This window comes from Oreochromis aureus, linkage group 7, assembly GCF_013358895.1.
Source record: "Oreochromis aureus strain Israel breed Guangdong linkage group 7, ZZ_aureus, whole genome shotgun sequence".
NCBI lineage: Eukaryota > Metazoa > Chordata > Actinopteri > Cichliformes > Cichlidae > Oreochromis > Oreochromis aureus.
In genome coordinates this window covers 8,353,129-8,376,600 of record NC_052948.1, presented here as the reverse complement: position 1 = coordinate 8,376,600, position 23,472 = coordinate 8,353,129, and the positions used below count along the sequence as shown (strand labels likewise).

The following is a 23,472-nucleotide window of genomic DNA, read 5'->3' as shown; positions in this document are numbered from 1 at the left end:
GACAATACAGTGATTACCATGACATTCATGTCCATGATGAGTATATGCAAACTTCATGCATGTTCATAAATGAACATACTTCATTACTTCATCATACTTCGTTAATGGAGATTTGTCCTCCTTGTTATATCCTGTATGTTACCTAAATGTTGTGCATCTGCATTTGGTCACATGAGTGGAAACGTAATTTCAATTCCTTTGTATGGCAAGTACAATAAATGCCTCAAAAAAAAAGCTAAAGAAAACCAAATTTTTACCTCTCAGAGTAGTGTCAAGCCGCCTGTAAAAACTAAACTATAAAACTACAATTATATATATATATATATATATATATATATATATATATATATATATATATATATATATATATATATACCAGAGGCCTGGGAGCTTGTATATATATATATATATATATATATATATATATATATCCATAGGTCCCTCATCCTATTCATGTATTCCGCCATTGCACATATGTAGTTCTTGTTCCAGTTTCGTCAGACCAGGTTTACTCATTTCCCTTTAGTTTTTATATTACAACATATTTAATTTGGTCAATTTTATAATAGTAATTTCTACAACATATTTAATTTGGTTTTTTTAAAGTTTTCTTTTTTGTTTTTATTCTTTTTAACTATTATAATATTGTCAGGGCCAAGTTTTTTGCATGTGTTCTTAATGGTCTTGTCACATGTTTCTGAGCACAGGCTAAATAAAGGAAACATCTCTCTGCATGATATCAGCAAAACAAGCTACAGCCTCCAAAAGGATTACAAACACCCATTTTAACCTCCAAAATGTATCGCTGGGCTGACTTTTAGGCCTATTATTAATTTGAATATGACTTTGCCGGAAACGTGGTGTCACGTGACCCCTGTTCAGTTTCCCGCCTGTATTCGTACAGAGTAATTTAGTACCCGGAAACGGCAGCAGAGTGACAGCTCGCACTGTAAAAACTTCCCGTTCAGGCTGCCTGCAACCTCACAGTATGGCTTTGAGAAGAAGGAGACACCCTTAATACAGTTTAAACAGCTGTTTGTTTGGCTGCTGCAGCTGGAGGGCTACACTTTAACATTTTACGGGAAGCTCGAAAGTTTTCATTTATTTTTTGGATGTAAAACATCACGAGTGGCTCAACAAAAGTCTGCAGTGTGTCGTCGTCGTCTGCTCATCATTCAGAACCTCTGCCGTCTGGAAAGACACAGGTAGCTAATGACAATACTGCAAATGGAATAAAAGCCCTCATATAACCTATCAGTGGCATTATTGTTAGTGTTGCCACTGCACTTCCATCTTTTAATATCAATTCCCATGGTTTCCTGCAGAATGAAGCGAAATGACCTCAAATTGATTTTAGGGAGAGCTTCTTTTTTTTTTTTTTTCTACTAAATGGACCCACATATAGTTTCATGAAACGAGTCCATGGGCCTTTCTAGTGAATTAAAACCCCACATTTTCAGTGTGACCTGACGTAGTTTGCACTAAGTGCTAAGTCGAAGAAAGGGCCGGTTTTCCTCTCTGAGAAAGTGGTAGGCCTATCTAGATGTCTGCTTCCAAAATGTGGAAAGTTTCACACTAACATGTTTCCCCCATCATTTCAGTTACAGTGTGAAGATTTTCTGAGCTACAAGCATTCAAATTACATCGGGGTTGGTCCAGAAAAAGCAAATTAACACCTGAACAGAGAAACAGAAATAAGAATTGGTACCGTGGATATTATATGTGCTTTTATTACAGCTCAACTGTTGTTGGTGTAAATTAGGCCTCCCTTTCAAACATTCAGTTGGTTCAAAATGCTGCTGTTCACCTTCTTAACAGAAAACACAAGATAGAATATATTCCTCTGATCTGGCCTCTCTTCAGGAGCTTCCTCTGCATTTTAGGATTGATTTTAAGATTTTTTTTTTTTTTAAGTCTATTAATGGGTTGAATCCACCATATCTTGCTTATCTCTTAACACCTTATGTGCCTTCAAGGGCCCTAAGATCTGCTAACCAGCTACAAATACTAGGCTTAAGAAAACTGAGGGGAAGTCAAGCTTTCTCAGCTATAGTTCCTAATTTGTGGAATAAGTTGTCCCCCACCCTCAAGTTAAACTGCCTCCCACCGTACACATTTAGTATGCCTTCAAATTCATGTTTATTCTTTGACTTTCAACTCTGCGTGAAAGCTTAGATATTTAAGCTGATGTATTGTCTCTTGCATTTTTGTGTTAATTATTGATAAGTCTTTCTTTATTGCTATCTGTTTCGTGTGCAACACTTTGGTCAACTTTGTTATTTTAAATATATTTTATAAATAAATTTGGATTGGAATTTATCTTTTTTTCTGATAAAACTTTAAAAACACATTTTTGGGTCAGTTTTCAAGGATCATATCATTTTGACACCAGGCTCATCTTGTACCCCCATTTCCTGTGTTTCAAAAGTAAATATCTAATATAGTCATTTTAACACTTACAAATATTTGGCTCTCTAAACTACTCTATAAAACACATAAACATCAGTGTTTTCATAGCCATGAGTTACATTCCCAGTGTTAAAATGTGACTGTTAGAAATTATTTTGACACAGAACAGATTCATGTATATCTAAATGTAGGTTAAAGTGAGACCTGCATGTGGCAACACACATGCTCATATGACCCTTGAATGTTTACCCAAAGTGCTTTATTAATAAAAATAAACAACAACTTTGAAAAGTTTTAAAATTGGAAGAATGGACAGATGTAATCGATGAATAATAAAAAAATACCTACACTCTGAGACAAATCACAAACATCGAAAACAGTGGGCAAAATGGATAGCATCAGCAAACATTCAGGATGGGGCCCCTCTATTCCAGTTATGATTGTGTTTCTGCTTGCTCTCTTTAATATCATGCATATTTACTCTTTATTCTCTTTCCCCACAGATTAGGTGTGTTTGTTTTTTTTGTTTTTTGGGTCTTTTTTGTTTGTTTGTTTGTTTTTTGTTTTGTTTTTTGTTTTTGTGTTCTTTTCAGACTTTCGAAACTAGAATATAAAAAGTTAAAAAAATAAAATAAAATAAACCAACAACATCATTCAGGATACCAGTGCAATCATGCACATTAGGTTGTTTGGCTACTGAAACTAGAATATACCCTACAATTCTCAACGTTGATTATAGAACAAAAGTCATGTGGAACAAAAACAAGATCTTAGATTTAGATTGTGACATTTAGTGTAGATATGAAATTGATTTGGTTGCAGTTTATAACAGAACGTTAAAACCATTTTCTTTCGTTTTCCAGTTCAGGACTGTGGGGAAGCTAGAGCCAGCCCCAGCTGTCATAGAGTGAGAGGCAGGGTGACCTCTGGACGGTCATTGCATTGTTGCAGAGCTGAAAAATAACCTTATTGGTCTAGCTAAAATAATGTTTTGTTTTGTTTTGAAATATTGTTATTGCAATATAATTTGTTGACTTTGTCTAGACCCAATAATGTTTGCACTTGGTACAGATGTTAGTCTGCACTCTAAAATTGTTTAAATGTATAAAACCAAAGCAGATCCAAACCAGCCCACTGCTGTTCTGTTTGTACTGATGTAGCTTGTAGAATACAGGTGGAGGTTTTTAGTCAATACAATGCACTTAAAACAGTGTAGATGAAACTATCCCTATATTGTTGGTGCCATATGTGTCTGCCTTTACTTGGAGGTCTAACCACGGTTTCTTCATTCATTTTTGTGGTTGGGCTTCTCTATTATGGCAAGAATCTTGGTTATTTTGGTCACTGTTTTTGCATTGTCTTGTTTTTAATAATCAACTGAAGCCAAAATTGTAACTGAGATAGAAGTTTCGTGCTTGCACAGTCCTAGTTTGTGGTTAGTTTGTTGTTTACCAAAATGTTATGTGTAATGTTTGAGAAGTGCCAGCAGGTGACAGTGTACCCTCACTGTGTGTAACACAGCACTAACAGAGCCTCCACCATGTTTTACAGATGGCTGTAGACACACAGTTGTACCTCTCTCTTGAGTTTCTTCATACATATTGACGACAATTTTAATCAGAAATTTCAAATTTGCATTAATCATGCCGTAAGACCTGTTGCCACTGATTTTCAGTGCAGTTCTTTGGCTACCTCAACATTTTCTCCCTGTTTCCCTTCCTTAAGAATAGATTCTAGACAGCCATCTCTGAGACTATTTCTGGTGAGACTTCAGTGAACAGTAGATGGATTAACTAGGTGAGAGACGTGCATCTCTCAGGTTCTGTGTAAAGTCTTTGCTGGGTTGTTCTTTTTCCCTATTTCTTAAAGACACAACTTTCAGATGCAGTTTATCTGCTGTAGATCATGTTTATTCTAGCCACCACTTCTCTGGTCCTTCACTTATCCGGTTTCCTCAATTTAATTTTTTTAAAGGACACACTGCACACTATGCTTCTGCAAACAACACCACCAAGTTTTCCACTAATAGCTGTTTGTGAATCACCCTGTTGGTGCAAAAATATTTTATGTCTGTCAAATTGTGTTATCTTTGGCATTTTCATAGATTCACCTAGAAAAATTGAAACATTTCTTTTGTTGATGCGTTTTTTTGACGGTGCAGCTAACAAAGTTACAAAAATACAATTTAAAATTGGTTCCTCTGACCTTCAGAAAGCTGGGAAACACCTGCTCTAGTCCACTTTTACACTTTTACAAGAAACTCTGGCTCCTTAGAAGTAAAATGAGAGGTTGCTAATAAATTTTGCGCAGTAGTTCTTGGTAACCAAACTTTGATGCATGTCCTGAAGAATATGTTTTACTAATACTGATTATTGGCTTTTTTAATGTTGGCAAAAGTTGGTTATATTTAATTTTCTAAAGTCCTCATTGACATTAGTTTATGAAGTTTATAGTTGCTAGGAAAACAAAGTAAAATAATAGTAAACAAAACAAACTGTTTTCATAATAACCCATTTTGGTATTTCGGAACAACATGACCACACTTTGCTTATCAAATGTTTTTGTACATATTTTAAATTATTAAAATGATTATTTTTCTCATATTGAATCACAATAACCTAGAATTAAAATTAGATGAATTAGAAAGTGTTTCTTATTACTAAGCTTCACTATTCTCAGTGTGAAAATAACGGCATTCGAATTTTAAAAGTGATGCCGTGACTTTAAAGAGAATGTAGGTTGTTCAGTACAAGCTATCAGCTTGTATTGATAGCTCATTGGTTCTTAATTTAAGGCGAGTGCATCTTCAGAGGAGCTGCAAGGCAAGAGTCATTATTCAGCCATCGACCTGCTGGGCAAATTTAGCTCTCCACCGCCCACCTTCCTCTCTACACGCAAACAATATAGCAGCACAAATTAGGACTTGCTGCTTTGTGTCAATTGAGAGTCCAACAAAGATGCTACATAGAGTGATATGTCATTAGTGAGCAGGTGGGGTGGGAGGACATATAGCTGCTGCCTCTCCAATTAAGTAATGAAGTGGTTTCCATGGAGACCAGGCTGCTGTGCCTGCATGGGGAGGGAGCAGAGTTCAGAGTTGGCAGTTGTCAACTCTGCTGCAAGTGGAGGGTTAAATGCCGGGGCTGCAGGGGGAAGCCCCTCATTAAACATACCCAAATTTAATCAAAGAGACAGCTGAGCCTTTCTTTCGAGTTTCAGCCGCACCACTTGCAGAAAATGGATAAACTGCAGCACCATTACGATGATGTAATCATAAAAACATACCTAAGCAGCTTTAACATTATTGCACTGTGAAGTCGAAACAAAGACATATTACAAACTAACACTCTTAATCCTGTTCCTTATGGAAATGTTTGCTGTTTTTTATTTTTGAATATAAATTACTCTACTATTCCTTTGATTTATCTCTATTTGTGTTCATTTTTAACACAGTATTTAGGTAGAACCTACTGATCAGTAAATGTCATGGGGATGCTGTTGCCTTTGTTCCCTTTATACAAACTTCTTGGTTGGCATTTGGCCTTTGCTCTCAGTCTCTTATATGTTAAAAGGATTATCAATCAGCCTAACTTTCTTTTGGGGGGGGTTTCGTGGTGATCAGTGAGGTGTCCCCATCCCTAATTAGATGACTGTAACCCTCATATGAGCAGCTAGAGTCCTGGTGGTCTGGTAGTGGGACTCTCTAGGCTCAGATTTTCGACTAGGGAGAGCTGCGAGAACAAGCAGAGTGAAAGGCCAAGCAAAGAGAAGGGGGGAGCACTCAAATCCTTTTAAGCCTTTTGTCACTTATTCAGGGATTTATTTGTCATTAAAGAGTGATAACAGCATCTGTGGAACATTTAGACTTTTCTCTAGATTGAGGGAAAATTAAAATTAAAATCAACATTTAAGTCAAAGTCAGTTTGAGGTCATAAAAAATGACTTTGTGGACCTTTTGTGCCAGAGCTGTTTCTGAAGTTTAGAGGTCCGAGTCATTCGCTTAACCTAAGGTTTACTATAGCAGTTTGTGCAGCATCTCCAGATGTGATTCCACTACAAGAGTTAATATCATGTTGATGAGTTGAGTGCTGCAACACAACACTGTCTGTGTGAGATCTTAATAATTGGGCTGGTGATATATTGCCTGTACTCAGCAGTGTCTTTTTGAGAGGCTGCCAGACAAAGCCAAGACCCTCGGCCTCCTGCTGTTTTTAATAGTTCTTTAGGTAATGTGGGAGCTTCAGTCTTTTATGGAGGGAAAGAATGTGTCTAAAATATAAAGCAGGTTGATGAATGTGAACATTTTATCACTAATGCATTATTTTAAGAGGAAAAAAAGTTGTATTTTTTAAAATAAATTATTATTTTTTTGCTTCAAGCGTTCAAATGTTAAAGTAGCTTTAGCAAAGTAGTGTCCTGCAGAGGTGCCTCTTCTCGTCTCACCTCTGGAGGGTGATAAAGAGCTTCTGGAGGAGGGTGCATCGTATCTCCCTGTTGCTCCCATTGCTTTCTGAAATGGACTTGTTTTATGGGTTGTACGTCTTTTGTTTTCTTGTTCACAACCTCTCTGTGGTCATTCCTCGTGGAAGTTCTTTGAAGGCCTAGAATAGCTTGGAGGAGAAGCCCCCTCCTCCCTTCTCTGTCCTCTTCTTCTCCTCTGCTACCTTTTATTGAATCCTGCCTCTGTATCATTTATCTCTGAACACCCCCACCCACCCCTCACCCCTGTCTGCCCATTTGTGGGGGCTGTTAGGGGGCATCCTCTTTTCTCTCCCAGCTGGGTTTGTTGACACACAGTCAACCTACGCTTCTCTTTCACCTCTGCTCCCCCTCTTTTTAGCGCTCACCCCCCACCTCGCAGCTCCTCACTCTGCTTTGACTGAACAGTAAAGCTGCCACAGCTGTGGGCTGTATTAGCATAGCTGCTGGGGGGGTAAATATATTGCAGTCATTACCTTTTGTTCAAGAGTTGACAGTTTTAAAACATTTCAGCTTCTCGGTGTGTAGAGGAACTGAAGAGAAAAGGATGCCCCGATGATTTGAGTGTAACAGCTTTTTAAATATGGGAGGAGAAAACCACAGAATACACATTCATAACTAATTAGCAGGAAAAGAAGTGAATTGAAAGGCAAATGTGCATTGAAAAAAAACAAAAAACCAAGCTTATGATTTGCCTCTTAAAAAAAAAAAAAATTGTGCTATCAGCACACAGACAATGTCATACGAGAAGACAGAGGAAAGAAATTTGAATTACAGCTCATGAGCAGTCACTGAAGTTTAATTTGTGTGTTGTTTTCCCCAACAGGTGTTGGAATGAACAGGTCCAGGTCCAGCTGGGATAAAAAGACCTCCCAAGCTTCAGTCACCAGGATAACCCGCAGCTCTCAGGCCAGGCACACCAACCACATAGAGCCCCCGGACTCTGGGCCGAGCCTGTATGGAAAACAAAGGCGGAAGCAAACGGATTCGGCATTGGCTCAGAACCTCAGTCAGATGAGTGTGAGTGGACAGGATGCTTTATTTACAGGGTAAGGACATGTAACAGTGATCCTATATAAAGAAAAGCAGAGGAGGACTAAAAAAACCCCAAACCATACTCTACCAATAAAAACACTTTAAGAGATGCTTTTAAAATAATTCCAAGAAAAGTTTTACTTCAGTTAACATCACACAAAAGTCCAGTACAGCAATGTGTTAATTAATAGGAAAATGTTCAGCGTCTTGAAGAACTTTTGGCTCTCTCAAGCCATTTTTCCACAGGAACATCAGGAAACATCAAGACAATGGCCCTCATTCACAAATATATACATAGAAATGTCACTATGCTATGTGCACAAAATAAAAATAATCAAGTTTTAAAAACATAATGATTTGGCCAAGAAATTGGAGTGCAAGTGTTGCAGCAGTGTGGCTTTAATATGCTTTAAAACTGAGGCATGATCATCATCATTATGTACAGTAGTGTTTATATCAAGTATTTTTGTCTAGCAGGGAAATGGTTGCCTATGTTCTAATTATTATTTTTAAAGGTATGCTTCAGCCGGCGCCCACCAAATTAACTTGATTCTTGGTTTCTTTACACTCAGTTTAAGTCATTTTTGTTTGATTCTGTGGATTTTACTGTTGGTTAACATTTGGGAAACGTGACAGAGATGAAATTATGAATATTTTGTGTGTGTTTACATTCTGAGGCATGCTGGCCTTCTCAGACAGCTATAATTGTAATAAAATATTGATGAATGGATTTGTGCTGAAGATCACAGATCTGTTTGAGATTCCCTTTGGTTGAGGTGACTGTAGTCTTTGAGTAGAACATGCAGGATGTAGGACAACCATTCACTAGCTGTGAAGTCACTGCATTACTACAACATACTGCTCTATTCTTTGAGCCACCAGGTGAAAGATTAACAGCCAGTGTTTGCATCACATGCAGAAAATGTTTACTGAAGTTCAGCGCTGTTTTATGACACAAACATGACACATGGACTTCATGAGGAGTTTAGGAGTCGCAGTGAGGAAGAGAGTCCTTTCTGCAACAATGAGCGGAAACATAATGAATTTGGGGCAGATTACACCTCCTTGGCGGTATGGCATGACTGATAACTGTCTAAAGTGATGTTGGTGTGGTCCATGTGACATGAGACTGTTTAAAAGAAATAATAAAAGCTGCAAAGTAAAGCAAAAACTGTCTTTTTCTCCAGTAAAGGAAAGGTTCCCAAAGCCAGCAGTGATTCTGTGCCGGCACCTCAGCCCTCTGCACCAAGATCTGATCAGGCTGCTCCATCTTCGCCCGCTGTTAAGTCATCATCCCGGGGAGGCCTGGCATCTGTGGCTCGGCTGGTGAAGCTCGGCCGCTGTAAGAACGTAGTGGTGGTGGCCGGAGCAGGAATCAGCACAGCCAGTGGGATCCCAGACTTTAGGTTGGTGCCTAAAACCTCACCAATCTGCAGATTTTCACTGTGAAAGCTGTTTAGCAGCTCACCCTTCTTGTCCATAGGAAGAAATCCACCACTGGCTCACTTTTATCTGAAATACTTGAACCACAGAAAATCACACGGATATTAAAAATGAGTGTTTCAGAATGTACCAATGTACCAATTTTTCAGGACTCCAGGAACAGGTCTTTACGCAAACTTGGAGAAGTATAACATCCCGTACCCAGAAGCCATTTTCAACATCGACTACTTCTCCAATGACCCGCAGCCGTTCTTCTCCTTGGCTAAGGCTCTGTATCCTGGCAGCCATCATCCAAACTACATACACTACTTCATCCGCATGCTTCATCACAAAGGCCTCCTGCTCCGATTGTACACCCAGAACATCGACGGACTGGAGAAATGTGAGTGAGAAAACAGTTGGGCTACAGCATCAGTGTTGTTTTGAAGCTGCCCAGTGGTTTGTGGATTGACTTAAGCTCGAGATGCCTCATTTCCATTAATGTGGCTTTTTGAAAAACCCAGCTACAGGATTGGAAGATTTAGCTGCCTTTTTTTAATGAAGCATCTGCCAGCAGGGATGGGTTTAAAGGGTTGTTGTTTGACAATTTAAGAATAAGGTGTCTTTGAAGGGGCTCCCTGTCCGCTGCTGTTTGGCAGCTTTCATTTTTCAGTGTACTTTGCTATCTGTGAGTTCTTCAGTGCATTAGTCAGAGAAGATGTGTAATTTAATTTACCTTTTGGGGGGGATTTGTCAATGTAGCGGCTATCTCAGGTTTTACAAAATGCTGCTGCTAAACAAATTTTTGAGTTTAGCTAAATCTACTTTTTCAAGGCCAAGGAATCCAGTGCAGGAAAAACAGGTTTCCCCGTACAGACAAGTTCTACCTCACAGCAAGTGATGTTATCTGTGCTCTGTGGATGATTTTGGATAAGTGATCGAAGAAACGCCATGGCTTCCTCTTTACAAGCAGCTTATCACTATTAAGACAACCCTCAACTGCAATATCATATTTTCTGTAGCTGCACTGCTCTAAAGCAGCACATCTTGAGAGTTCATATTCAAACAAAGGTAGTGGTGACAGCTGTTCTGCAGGACCCAAAGCTGGCTGCCTGTTCTCCTGTCTTAAACTGTGTCATAGTCGGTTCAAGCTAATTTTTGTTGCCATTATTGAATTCCTTGGCCTAAAAGTATATTTAGCAGTTAAAATCAATGTTATAGTTTTGTTTTTTTAGAAGCAGACATCCACAGACATATCTGGGCAAACTGCAACACTGTGCTTACAAAACAGCTTTTAGATATCCTCCTAAAAACCCACCAAAAATACAATTAATTAACAATAATTATAAACCCTCACTATGTGGAGTTATGTAAAGGATTTCAGTCAGCACGCCTGATAAGATTTGTCTCGAGAGAGCTAGAGTAAGATTTTTTTTTTCCCCCTCACTATTGTCTAACTTTAATAAAAGAAAAGTCAAATAGGACAAACTCAGATTGTTTGCATTAATGTTCCTGTTTCGCTCCTAATGTGATCATATTTGAAAACCTTCAGTGTGTGGCATCCCTGATGAAAAACTCGTAGAAGCTCATGGAAGTTTTGCCACTGCTTCGTGTCACCTGTGCTACACTCCTTACCCTGCTGAGGAGGCCAAGGTTCGTATGCCTCTTTATATGATAGATGAATCCCATGCGCTTGATGCCAGATTAATATCTTTCCTGCGTGTTTTTTGTCTAACAGCGTGCAATAATGAATGACAACGTCCCCATATGCACATTTTGTGCCGCAACGGTCAAACCGGATGTTGTGTTTTTTGGAGAGGACCTTCCTCAGAAGTATTTCCTGCACACTAAAGACTTCCCAAAAGCTGACCTGCTCATCATTATGGGCACGTCTTTGCAGGTAAACATTAAAATTTAATATGATATCATAGTAAAAACAGGTTGTGTTTGTGTAAAGTCAGATTCCATTAAATGTTAACTAAAATGTTTCAGATTGAGCCATTTGCCAGCTTGGTGAACACGGTGCGCTCCACTGTGCCACGTCTCCTCCTGAACCGACATGCTGTGGGTCCCTTTGAGAAGGTCCCGCTGCGGCGAGGGGACCACATGGAGCTAGGAAACCTGGAGGATACTGTGCGGAGGTTTGCCGAAATGCTCGGCTGGAACAATGAGATCGAAGAGCTGATGAGGAACCAGGAAACACTGGTGGGTTCTAAAAAGCTCTCATGGGTCATACATGTCTCAGTTAAAAGAAAAAAAAAACAAAAAACTGCAGAATGATTGTTACACCGTCCTATGGCACTCAGTGGTTTTCATTTCCTTTCTGCAGACCATCCCACCGTTGGTAAGCAGTCCGCCATCACAGACATGTCCGATCAGAGCAACAGCAGAGCCTCAAGGCAGGACGGAGACATCCAGGTCCATACCAGGAGCTCAGAGAGCAGCTGGCAGCGGCGGCGAGGAGACAGATTCTGAGACGGACAGCAAGAGCTCTGCATCGTCCACCCTAAGCAACTAAATATTACAACACTTGAAGGATTTTGAGCAGTTTCCACTATCCATAGTTCACGTGGCCGACTGTTCTGTTAACTGTAACCTCTAATCAAATTATTTTGAGTCTAACCTCTTCATCTAAGAGCCAGTATGTGATGTTTGTATCACGGTTATATGAACACATCAAAAGGTTAATCAAGTTCAAACAGCGTCCATCAAGAACACTAGTAGACATTTGAGCCTTGTATCTAAAACATTAATTTTAAGGTGTTTTAAGTCAGTGTAATGTGTTAATGTTTTATAATCAGTATAACACTGTCTTTGAGAGCGTATTTAATAAAAGTATTGTGTAATTTGCACTTTTTGTGTGTCCAAAAACGACACATTTATTCTTCAGTTTATTAAGTCTTGTGGAAATGATGTGATGCTATTTCATAAATGCTTTCCACTTGGAAAAATGTGAACAGAAAACTTGAATGTGGTGGAATAATTTTGTTTACAGCTGAGCACAAAACAAATCTACAGCGATAGGGGGAAAAATACAGAAATGAGAGGAGAAACCCATCAAATGATAACTAACTTTAGCAAATCGAAAAGAGTAAAGTGAACTTGCACAAATTTCATTAACAATGAGAGAAACTGATTTAAGTGATGTAACAAGCAGTTAAATTATGTGTATCAATAACAGACCAAGCATGTGAGATCTGCATAAAATTAAATTATACCAAGACACAGAAAATATATTACTTTGTTTATATAAAGTCACACATTTAGTGTCAAATAAACAACATTTTCATAGGTTTCTTCTTTTTTGATTTAACATCATGCAGATGACAAAAGGAACAGGGATTAGAAAACAATCATCGTAGTTCACACATCTCTTTGTCAAGAGCCCAAACAGGCAAAAACCACCATCCACCTGTGGAGAATGCAGCATTGCCTCAACTCTTAAGAAAACAAGTTTCATTAAATTTATCTCCATAACATCATCAATTGAGTACCAGACAGGAAAAAAGTGAACTACCACTAACATTTGTTTCTTGTCCTTGGTAAAAACTGATTACAAAGCGAGCTGCAGGTTTAAACCGTCCACAAACACAGATCAGTCATGTGCTCCAGCAGTACCAGCAGCTTTACCGCTAACAGTGTTTACTATGATTCGTGTTAAAATTGTGCACTTTCTAGTCATATATTTTTTATATGTATATATTCTTAAAAAAGAAGTGAAGGAATGTTTATTCACACCCAAAACTACACTTTAAACAAAACAGTGTTTCCAGCAAGAAGCAAAATTCAGCAGAAAGTATATTCTTCCCCCTCAGGGAGCACTAAAGCAAACGATGCAGCAGTAACCGTGAACTCCTTCTCGGCAGTCTTCCTGCCATGCACGATGACTCTTCAGCAAGAGACGGCCTCTGGAGCCTGCTGTGAAATGTTTAGCTGCGTCCTACTTCAGGACTGGTTTGATTTCATTTAGTACAGCAACTGCCTGTCCTATTTGAAAGAAAAGACGCTAAGATTTTGCTAAGAGTCCAGTCCATGATTGCAAAATAACACTTTATTTGCATTTAAGTGGCCGTCAGTCAATATCAGTAAGAAAAACCAAAAAGGAGGTGATTGCCCTGCAAGGCGCAAAAAAAGCCTGATATAAACTTACACATAAATATTTTATTTTTCACCATCACCATTTGTTCAGCTTTCTGTTAATCACTACCACTTGTCCCAGTTACAGCCCCCGAGGTGATAAATGGGACTTTCCCATCCAGCACCTGAAGTTTTTGGACACAGCTCTACACTCAGCAGCAGCTCATTCAGGATGGAGGCCCAAATTCAAGCCCAGCTACAGAACCCACCTTCATGGATCACAGCTCGAGATTTGTTGGGGGTGGGGCCCATCGGGCTTAGTCTGGAAAACGTGGCTGAGACATTCAGTGGCACTAGTCCGAGTCTGAGTCCGAGTTTTCCTCAGGTGGACTGCAGAGAGTTTCTTCCAAAGGCGCCAATGTCCCGTCAAGTTTGACACCCATCGGTCGAATTACGTGCTGCCTGCGGACACAAAGAAGTAGATATCAGATATGACGTGCTGGATGGAGAACGATGCTAAAGGAAAGCCTTTAAAAAAAAAAAAAAAAAAAAAAAAAAAGGCTTTTCAGTTGTATGCGTCTGCACGTTCTGCACACACAACTCAAGGACCCTCACTCAACAACTCCCTCCCCTCCTTTCATGGACACTCGCCCCTGTCTGGCCATCCTCCCTCCCCTCCTCTGCAGTGGCAGTTTAATTACAGGATCAGTACTCAGCCTAATCTCCTCAAAGCCACGGCTGCCCCTTCACCCTAATCCAATTATACCTGCACCGTGTGTCACCACTCCCTCCAAGATGATTTATCAGAGAATTATCGGTTAAAAGATTTGACAGACTCAAACACAAATGGCCATGTAATTCCTTCTGATTCCTAGAATTAAATGTCATTTAATTCTTAAAGTTTAAAGGTTAAAGTTCTTTAAAGGGAACCGGCATCTCGTGACCCGGTATCGCTGGCTCATGTACAATACAGACCAGCGTGACAAAACAAACAAAAACATGTGCCATCATTTCTTCCAATTAGAGAGGGGGGAAAAATGTCTTTCTTCCTCCTCGGGAGTGACAGAGGGCTGGGGGGGGGGTCTGGCAGGTGTAAGGGGTGGGGTGGGGGTGGGGGGGTGCAGAGTATGTGCTAATTGGAGCACCAGTTAAACAGTTAGAGGGGCACATTCTTGCAAGGATCTGACCGATCTCCTTAGAGTCGGCATCGAGGGAGCACCTCTCCTTCATTGCAGAGGAAGATAAGAAAGGGGATGCGGCCTCGGAAAGGAATCTTCCTCTTCTGGGTGCACGTGCCTCATTACAGCTCAACGCCCTCTTTTGGCTCAACAATGGCGAGGACGGCTTTCTTATGCCTGCGCATTTATCCACCTGTGTCTCTTCATCCACGTTCCACCCGAATAGCTTTGTCTAGCTGTGCCTCTGTCTCAGTCCACTCCTTGTCTGACCAGCGGCTTGCTTGTCAAATCAAAAGAAGAATAAAGTCAGGACGTGTGTTATTAAAAACCCGAATAAAGGAACGGGGAAACGACAAGTCGACTGTGTGAGCCAATTAGGTGATAATTAAGGAGCGGAGGTAATGATGCCGCTGGTGCGTCGTGGCGGCAGCTCCCCCATTTACACCGGCTGAATGACGCGGCGTGCACAAAGTCCAGTCCTAATTGAAGCTACATCTAAAAGGCAAGAGATTCTTCCAACGATGACTCGGTTGGCAGGGAGCGGGCTCACTGTTACTTTTGTGCAGGCGCTGTGCAAACTAACGTTGGCCTCTGTGCTCGCTGAGGAAAGGTCAACACAAACACAGCACGACCCTTTGCTCGGGAAACCCTGTATTTATATTTTGAGCAGGCGTGGTAAAAGACTTCTGAGGCATCTATCATACTGAATTTTTCATTTTACACAGATTTTTTTTAACCACATTCATGCATCGAAGCTAATCTAAAATATGAAAAAGCAAATTCCCAGACAGCAGATTGCTTTATATATTTGAGCTTCGTGGCAGAGCATGAAATGACCTCTAAACCTTTTTCAGTCCATCAGAAACTGCGGTAAAGTCTTTTTTTCACAGTCTCACCGGACAGAACACACACAGCTGTTTTCAGTCCAAAAATCTTGCAACTGAAAATCCTCTGGTACTTTTCTAAGTGTCGTAAACAGCACATTTTAGATTTCGAAGCATGCCTCACTACTAGTTAGCTAGTTCTCTAGTTTGCTACCTTGACAACTTGTCGAACATGTTGGCCAGCTTCTCGGCTTCATACTCCTTCTGCTCCTCGGTCATCTCTTCGACGGGGTTCGGCATCGGCTCCTCAACGTGACCAGTGATGGGGTTGATGCTGAAAAAAAGAAAAAGATGAGAATCCTGAATGTATAGCTGCAAAATGAATTCAACTAATGGCAGCTATTTGTTATATCTGGGATTAAATTACTGTGGTTTGTCCCCTGAAAATAAAAGGAAATAATTTTTTTTAAAGAGAGAGAGAGAGAGAGAGAGAGAGAGAGAGAGAGAGAGAGAGATGATCAGCATCAGCTACTAGAGAAGCAGTTTTTGAATCGGTGTGCACAAATGATCAAAGTACACACAACAGTTAAACGTGACACCTTATTGTAATCCCAATGTGGAGGACTTACAAAGGTTTGGCAGATTTGTATTCTTCTGTGTCCGAGTCCTCATCGTCGGAGTACTGAGTCTCTCCTCTCCCTCCTCCAAGAAGTCCTCGAGCCGCAAGAAGTCCTGCTGCGTTTCCGTACCCCGTGTACTTCAACAGGTTGTCCACTGCAAGACACATTTACTAAAAGGGGGCACTGCTACACATAAATGCTGATGTGTTAAGGTAATTATTCCCATAAACTGCACTGAACCGAAAAGACCACATATTTTTCCTCCCCTTCTTCTCCATTTTAAATCACTCACCGCTTTCTTTGCAGAGGACGAACAGAAACTCTGCAGCTGTCTGCTTCACGCCCATGTCCACATGTGTCATGAGGCGAACCAGCTTGTTTCTGATGGTGGTGCCAATCTCTGGCCTGCTCTTCACATCTTTCAGTGGGGGAAGTACCTTAAAAAAAAAGATACAAGGCTTAATAGTGCATCAATATTTCAATTTTAACAGACCTCTAAAGCTGAGTCCACAAACATTACCTGAGCTTTGATATATCTGCGGATCTCCCTGTGGTGTCTGGATCCTTCAGTCAAAAGGCTGAGTACTGGAGTCAAACCCTCTTTGTAATTGGACCCCTGCTTGGAGTGACAAACCACAAAAACTTCACTGTCTCCACAAACTCAGGGGCTGGATAGATATCATTAACACACAAGCACGCAGCTAATAGAAATAAGATGACGGAGACACTGAATAACAGAGGAGAACCTGAGGGACATGACCTTTATTCAGGCTTTCTTCTCCTTCTAATCATAAATAAAAACAACAACATTCAGGTGGAGTTTGAACACATTTACAGATGCTAAACCGTTATTCTCGCGTCATCGTGACGTGAAGTTGAATTTTACCTTGTCGATTCTTTTCTCCATGAAGTCCAGCAACACCTCGATCGCGTCCATGTTTTTTCCGCCATATTTCTCCTGCCCTCCCTGGACGGGCACGTCAATTAAAACATCCAGATAGGACACAGGCAGGTTGTTCAGCAGGTTCACGGCATGGCTGCAAACAGTAAAAAAGATTATATTTTTTAATTATCCAGATGTTTTAGGGTATTTGGAGAATAAAATCGAAATACAAAAAGGTTAAAACACTTTTGAAAGACATACCAGGTTTTGCTCAGGATTTACCACAATTCACAGGTGCAAAGCGCAGAAAGAAAGTGATACGTTTTCTTCTCACTCATTGGCTGTATTAAATAACATCATGAGAATAAAAAGCCAATGAGAGAGTCAAGCACACTCGCAAACAGTCACATCTGGGACAGGTCAATGTAGTTCACTACCAAATGAATGTGTGAGAGTTCGGGAGCATTAAGATGACATGCTCAGCAGAAACCATGAAAATATGTGAGTGCACCCGCATGTCATGGCACTGTTAACCCACAGGACCCCTTCTGTCCTAATCCCCACCAATGAAATCCTCAGAATCTAATAAGATATAAGTGAAATGTATAGCAATGCGATAGTTCAAGCTTTCCTATCATTTGGTACTTCCTGAAGTTCTTTCTTCTTAAACGTGTGAATCTTATGTCACGACTTTCAGATTAGCCTTAAACATTTCCTTTTTGACAAAGCTTCTAGTGAGGGCTGGTTCAGATAAATATGAACCCTCCCCTAGTTAAACGGGAATAGACCTAGGCAGCCAGAAGCTTCCCATGGTGCATTTGTTCTTTTCACACCTCTTTACACTCTGTTTATACACCACTCTGCATTTAATCGTTAGCTATTATATCTCGCTCTCTTCCACAGTCTGCTTATTGTCCTCTCTTCGTCCCCTTACACCCAACCGGTCACAGCAGATGGCCCCGCCCCTCCCTGAGCCTGGTTCTGCCAAAGGTTTCTTCCTGTTAAAAGGGAGTTTTTTTTTTCTTCCTACTGTCGCCAAGTGATTGCATGTAGGCTGTCATCTGATTGCTGGGGTATTCTCACTACTATTGTAGCATCTTTACCTCACAATATAGAGCAGCTGTTGTGATTTGGTACAATATAAATGAAGTTGAATTGAAGTGGAGTAAACTGAGATTGTAAGTCGTCTCTACAAAGGTTATGCTGGTAAAATGGAACCGCAAAAATGATGATTTGGTTGAAACATCATTTGGTGATCTTTGTATGCGAGTTTCACTAAAATCTGATCTATTCCCAAGAGGAACAGCAATTCTTTATGAATTTTCGACAGAAAAATAAAGGGACATTTCCTGTTTGTTTTCTGATACGCATCTGTTTTCTTTGCATTTTAATGTTGTTATTAATGCTTTTTAAATACTAATAAATATATATAGCGGTTAACAGGTTTGCTGAACAAGTTAAAATCTCCAGTTTGAGACCAGAAGGAGATAAAAATCACTAGGAGCTCAAAAAGAGCACATGGCATAAAAATATGACAAATCATGTCTCTGTCATGTCAGTGGTAGGTTTGCATTTTAACATCTATACCTCCTAAACTGCAGATTCACCAGAGATCATCTAAAATACTTTATTTTTCTCAAGTTAGCAATACTTACAATTACTGGTACCCAAAGAGATAAAAGTAGGAATAAAAGAAAAAAAATAATAAGAGTTGTTCTGGAAATAAGGTGATCCTTGAGATGGTCAGTTTAAAAAGACAGAGAGCACAGATGTAGAAAGAACTGAGTCTGATACCAGAAGTCCGTCAGTCATAAATGCGTAGCACCACAACACTCTACAGCTGAAAATATTTATTTGTTAGTCTGATGATCATCCGACTAACAAACTTTAAAATGCCTGCCAGCTTGGCTTAAAACTAAAAAAAAAAAACCTCTCTCCTTCGTGCTCCCCTTTTCTATTCAGATTAGCTCTGTGTTACACTGCATTCAAATTACAGCTGGGTCGGTCAATGGGTCAAGCTCCCACGACTGATTCAGCCACCAATCTGATAGGTCAAGAGGATCATCACTCACTTTTACATGACACTGTTTAAATTTCAGGCTAAGACCACACATTCTTGGCATTCTTGTGTGAAATTACCATGAGAAAACACTGCTGTCACACAATGACAGAAAAAAAGCTCATAGATAATATAAAATACAACTACACAGCACTTTACTATCGACACAAGCAAATCTCACAAGGTGATTTTCCTACACAGACACGGCGATGCAGTCTGCTTTTCTATGTAAATCACTTTCAAGTCATGTCTGAGGCTATAACACTTATAAACACATGAAAGCTACAGGACACGGATACACAAAGGGACTGAGACTGTTCGTGTTCAAGAGGTCCAAACATGTATATTGGTTTAAATCAAATACGAAGGAGCAGTCTGCTACAATAAATTATTAATATACGAAGATCAGCAAGGAACAGATTCCCACCTGTGTGCTTCCTCCGTTTTCTCCTCAGTCTCAGTCTTCAGCATCAGGAGATGACGCAGGATGGCAGCAATGAGCCGGAGCTGGTGATCGTCTTCCTGTCGAGCCAAGCACACACAAAAACACTGAGTCCAACCAGGGGTTTTGTTTACGCACAGCAAAGCAGTACGGTAAAAATACCTAAGCTACAAAGGCATGAGGCTGGAAGCAAAGGCTAAAACCTTCAGTTAATCAATCATCCTTGAAAGTACCCATCAGTGGCAGGGAATAAACTGGCTATTCTATTTCTATTCTAATATCAAAGTAGCTACTGCTATAACTATCAAGATATGCTGTCATTGTGTAACTGAGTAGGAATAAAATAAAAAGGCATGAAGGGGTCACTATGTGGGTCATTTTCATTTGTTTCTCCCTCCTATCAGCAGCGTCTACCATTTCCCTCCTGCAAGTTTCTTCTTTATTTTTTTAAATCAACTTTTATTGGCATCACTAATTAATTAAGTGACAAATTAGGGAGGCCGGATAAAAGTACCTAAATATAAATATCAATATTGACACAAATACATTAAAAAATAAGTAAGATATTGTCGTGTTGGTACTTTTGCTCATGATACGTTGAACATGAGAATGAGGTGATTCTCAGCTCGGCGCAGAGCTTCAAGTATCTAGGCTGAAAGTAAAAAAACTAGTTTAACAACAAAAATGTAACCTGAGAACTCAGGAGTAAGCGAGGAGGAGTTACTGGTCTAATAATGACAGGAGCGGAGAGCCTGTGGTGAGCCTGAGGAAGAGCAAGCTGGGATTTCTAAGAGGAGAGCAGGGCCAAACGGGAATCTTAAAACTAAACGTAGCGTCAGCAGGACTTACACTGCCTCAGGTGCTGCCTTTGCAGTCGTGTTTCTCCTTTGAAATGCTTTCGCAGACAAGATGATCAAGTTTGACAGTGAATCAGATTCAAAAATGATCATACAATAAGTACATCATGAATGAAAAGCATGTGTACTAATTAGCAACCTTTTTTCAAGTCAAGTTCATACTGAGTGGCCTGTTTCTCCTTACAGGAATCTGCTGACACTCATGAGTCTTTAGATTTACACTATGATTATTATTGTTTATACCGAGTTGATGATTGTTATTCTCTCACTGATAATGTCAAAAACTGTGGAAAAAAGAAGTTGGGAATGCACAGGAGGAATCGACTGGGCTGAACTGGCCAACAGCACTGGGTTAAAAGGGGTTTCCAGTTACTTCTTAAGTTATGCTGTAGATTTCCTGCAAAGGTCTAAATCGGGCATAAGAGAGGGCAGCTTGTTTCACACAGTGAACGAACACATTCTCTGTCGAAGAGCTGCACCTGAGATAAATAAGGATTATTCTGATCTGAGAATCATGCAAAGCTACCAGCTTTGCATAAAAGGCATTCTTACTGATTTTTTTTTTTTTCCCTCAGGCTGAGTTAATGTGGTTACACTCTCACGATAAATTACTGAGGGGCAGAGCGACTTCCTGAGAACCAGCAGTTCATGTCAGATGCAATTTGGCTGCTCTTGGGAACAGCACATATGATCTTTGTAGTTTAGATTAGACTGTAGTGCAATTAGTCACAAACGATTAGCACCGAGCAAGCCTTTACTGTAACATTGTTTTGTAAAACCACCGCATACTCACCTCACCACCAGTTTCAGACAGTGTGAGGTTGAACATAGCTTTGAGTGCTTCCATCGCTCGCTCGTTATTCTCTGCAGGCATGGGCATGGCTTGCGGATCTGGACGGGCAGCTTCATACGGACCAACCCAGCGCACATCCAGCGTGTGCTCCAGCACCTCTGTCAGCAGTCTAACAGCATGCCACTCTCTCCTCAAAAGCCCCCTCACGGCAGGTTGGAGGGCAGACAGCAGGAAGAGAAGGCGCAGTGTGAACAGGCCCACCTCGTGGGGCCACGTACGGGCCGTGGCCAGGCTGGCACACAGACCACGAACCAGCTGCACATCCACACAGACCTGCTGAGCAGCAGGGCTGTTATATACAACGTTGCAAAGGCACTTTAGGGCCTCCACCACCACCCTCTTGTTCTCCTCTGACAGTGTCTGTTCCTGAGAGCTTTTCTGGTCAGCATCCTGTTCCTCTCCAGCCTGCAGCCTTGCCATCCCTGCCAGGGTCAGCATGCCTTCCTTGGTGGCTACAGGAGCCAGGACACGCTTATCTCTGGACAGGATGCGGAGGGTCTCCAGGCATGTCTTCTGACAGCTGGGCTGCACCTGTCTCCCAAGGACTGTGAGCACACTGTGGCACAGCTTCTGCAAGGACGCACAGAGACAAACACACAGTCACTATCACACATTTCATGTAATAAGAAGCTGCTGGGCTAGATGGTACTCACACTCCGCAGGGTTTCCTCCTTTGGGTCAAAAGTGAAGGTTTGGGTGTTCTGCAACATAAAGGACGCTCAGTGTCGACAGCAAACAAGATAGACTCGTGTCAAGCGTGCACTATCACATATTAGAAACTATGAATCGGATTTAATGTTGGAAACCCCAGAGAAACATGCAAAGTTTTCTCATGCATGATTAGCAGGCATGATTAGCATTATTAGCTCTACTCTTGGCGCTGTAAATAAGGCCATATCGCATACTTTTGCTTCGCTCAATGTGTGTGTGCTGTTTCTCTAATAATGCGACACCAGGTTTCATTTGACAGAGCCAAACATTTTCGCTCAGCAGCCCAGAAACATGTTCATTTCACCCAGAGCTAGCTGTCTGGCTAGGTGGCTAGCTAACGTTAGCACGGGCGTTTGTTTTGGTTGAAGAAAAACGAGCAAACGCGCGACTCACCTCTACATTATACTGCTGCAAGAGCTTCTCGATGTCCTCTTCGCTGGCAGTTTCAAGCTGAGATAAAATATTATTCAGATCCATGGGGGCTATCTGAAAAGCTCGGAGAGTTACCGGTGAGTGATGTGCAGCTACAGCTAGCTGGATGACAGGCTAACTTGTTTCAGGGCTGCTACTGTCAACAGGGAAACTCCCCTGACTGCCTCCATCAGCTGCAGCAGGGACCTGCTCCCACTTTATCCACTCACATATTCCAGTAAACAGTCCGATGATGGCAAAATGTGTCATAGGAAGAGCCGCAGTTTATCTGACAGGATACATGACGTATATTCTGCGTATAAACAAAGACGTGTAGAATGAATGAATCCAAGTACAGGTACATAATAACTTTAATAAACATTTACAAAAACTGGAAAAACTAAAAAAACAAAACAAAACGTGAAATTCTTAAATTCATTTGGAATATGGGAAAATACATTTTAATGAATCAAAGTGTGCCGGATCTGGGAAAATATCAGTTTGCTGACCAATAAGCGCCCATAAAACCGGACTGTGTCTCTAACATTTTATGTTCAAGTCATGTTTTCTCTCATCGAAATAATAACGAGGAATACGTCGTTCTCATTTTGGTCACTTTCAGGTTTTGATATTATTAATTTCATTTAATTTTAGTTTCCAGAGTAGTTTTTCCTGTTTTAGATTAATTTTATTGGTTTCACTGTTCATCAGTGAAACATGTTCATCAGTGCCTCATCGGGAGGGTTGTAATCAACTAATTTATTTTTATTTTTATTTATTTTTTTTCAAAATTCACAAAGTCATCTCAGTTATTTTATTTTAATTTTAGGTCGAACTGTAACATCAATAGGTAGACTGTGGTCATAACGGATAAGTGACAATACCAACATGATGCTCAGTTGGCACTAAAGGGTGTAAAGTGTGCCTTACACCATTAAATCGCCAGCTACCCGAAACACTGATCCAAGGCAGGGTAGATCCATGCTTTCATGTTGAATACACCAGAGTCTGATGCTACCATCCAAATTTTGCTTCAGAAATCAAGACTCGTCAGATGAGCCAACAGTTTCCTCAGTCCTCTATCATCCAAATTTAGTGAGCCTATGTCAACTGTAGTCTCAGTTTCTTGTTTGTAGCTTACAGGAGTGGCATCAGTGGTGGTCTTCTGCTGATGTCGCCCCTCATTGGTGCTCTTCTGAATACCTTGATTTA

General features: G+C 40.5%; 2 protein-coding genes across 3 annotated transcripts; one reads left to right on the top strand and one right to left on the bottom strand.

Moving 5' to 3' along the window:
- Positions 1-937: 937 nt before the first annotated feature.
- Positions 938-12,197, top strand: si:dkey-103i16.6 (uncharacterized protein LOC557125 homolog). The gene is made up of 8 exons (XM_039615237.1): positions 938-1,205; positions 7,715-7,937; positions 9,111-9,329; positions 9,516-9,748; positions 10,898-10,998; positions 11,084-11,245; positions 11,338-11,550; positions 11,675-12,197. Exons 2-8 carry the CDS (start codon positions 7,723-7,725, stop codon positions 11,861-11,863), a joined length of 1,332 nt encoding a protein of 443 aa, XP_039471171.1. The 5' UTR covers positions 938-1,205; positions 7,715-7,722; the 3' UTR covers positions 11,864-12,197.
- A 379-nt stretch (positions 12,198-12,576) lies between these two features.
- ric8b (RIC8 guanine nucleotide exchange factor B) lies at positions 12,577-22,549 on the bottom strand. Of its 2 annotated transcripts, none has more exons than XM_031737235.2 (10): positions 22,243-22,549; positions 21,792-21,839; positions 21,079-21,708; positions 19,414-19,508; positions 16,931-17,081; positions 16,565-16,663; positions 16,337-16,481; positions 16,054-16,198; positions 15,639-15,758; positions 12,577-13,884 (listed from the first exon to the last, which is right to left on the bottom strand). In XM_031737235.2, exons 1-10 carry the CDS (start codon positions 22,324-22,326, stop codon positions 13,776-13,778), a joined length of 1,626 nt encoding a protein of 541 aa, XP_031593095.1. In that variant the 5' UTR covers positions 22,327-22,549; the 3' UTR covers positions 12,577-13,775. The 2 variants fall into 2 exon arrangements, with proteins under 2 accessions (XP_031593095.1, XP_031593096.1); XM_031737236.2 differs by having other exon boundaries at positions 16,565-16,660.
- Between the last annotated feature and the right edge of the window lie 923 nt (positions 22,550-23,472).

Bases quoted from the DNA above. Each gene is read 5' to 3' on its own strand.
- ric8b (XM_031737235.2), bottom strand. From the start codon at position 22,326: ATGGATCTGAATAATATTTTATCTCAGCTTGAAACTGCCAGCGAAGAG. The intron at 16,199-16,336 runs GTGAGTGATTTA...TGTGTCTTGCAG, and splicing joins CGTCCTCTGCAAAGAAAGCG to TGGACAACCTGTTGAAGTAC. The intron at 13,885-15,638 runs GTAGCAAACTAG...TTGTGTCCGCAG, and splicing joins ATGTTCGACAAGTTGTCAAG to GCAGCACGTAATTCGACCGA.
- si:dkey-103i16.6 (XM_039615237.1), top strand. From the start codon at position 7,723: ATGAACAGGTCCAGGTCCAGCTGGGATAAAAAGACCTCCCAAGCTTCA. The intron at 7,938-9,110 runs GTAAGGACATGT...CTTTTTCTCCAG, and splicing joins CAGGATGCTTTATTTACAGG to TAAAGGAAAGGTTCCCAAAG. The intron at 10,999-11,083 runs GTTCGTATGCCT...TTTGTCTAACAG, and splicing joins ACCCTGCTGAGGAGGCCAAG to CGTGCAATAATGAATGACAA.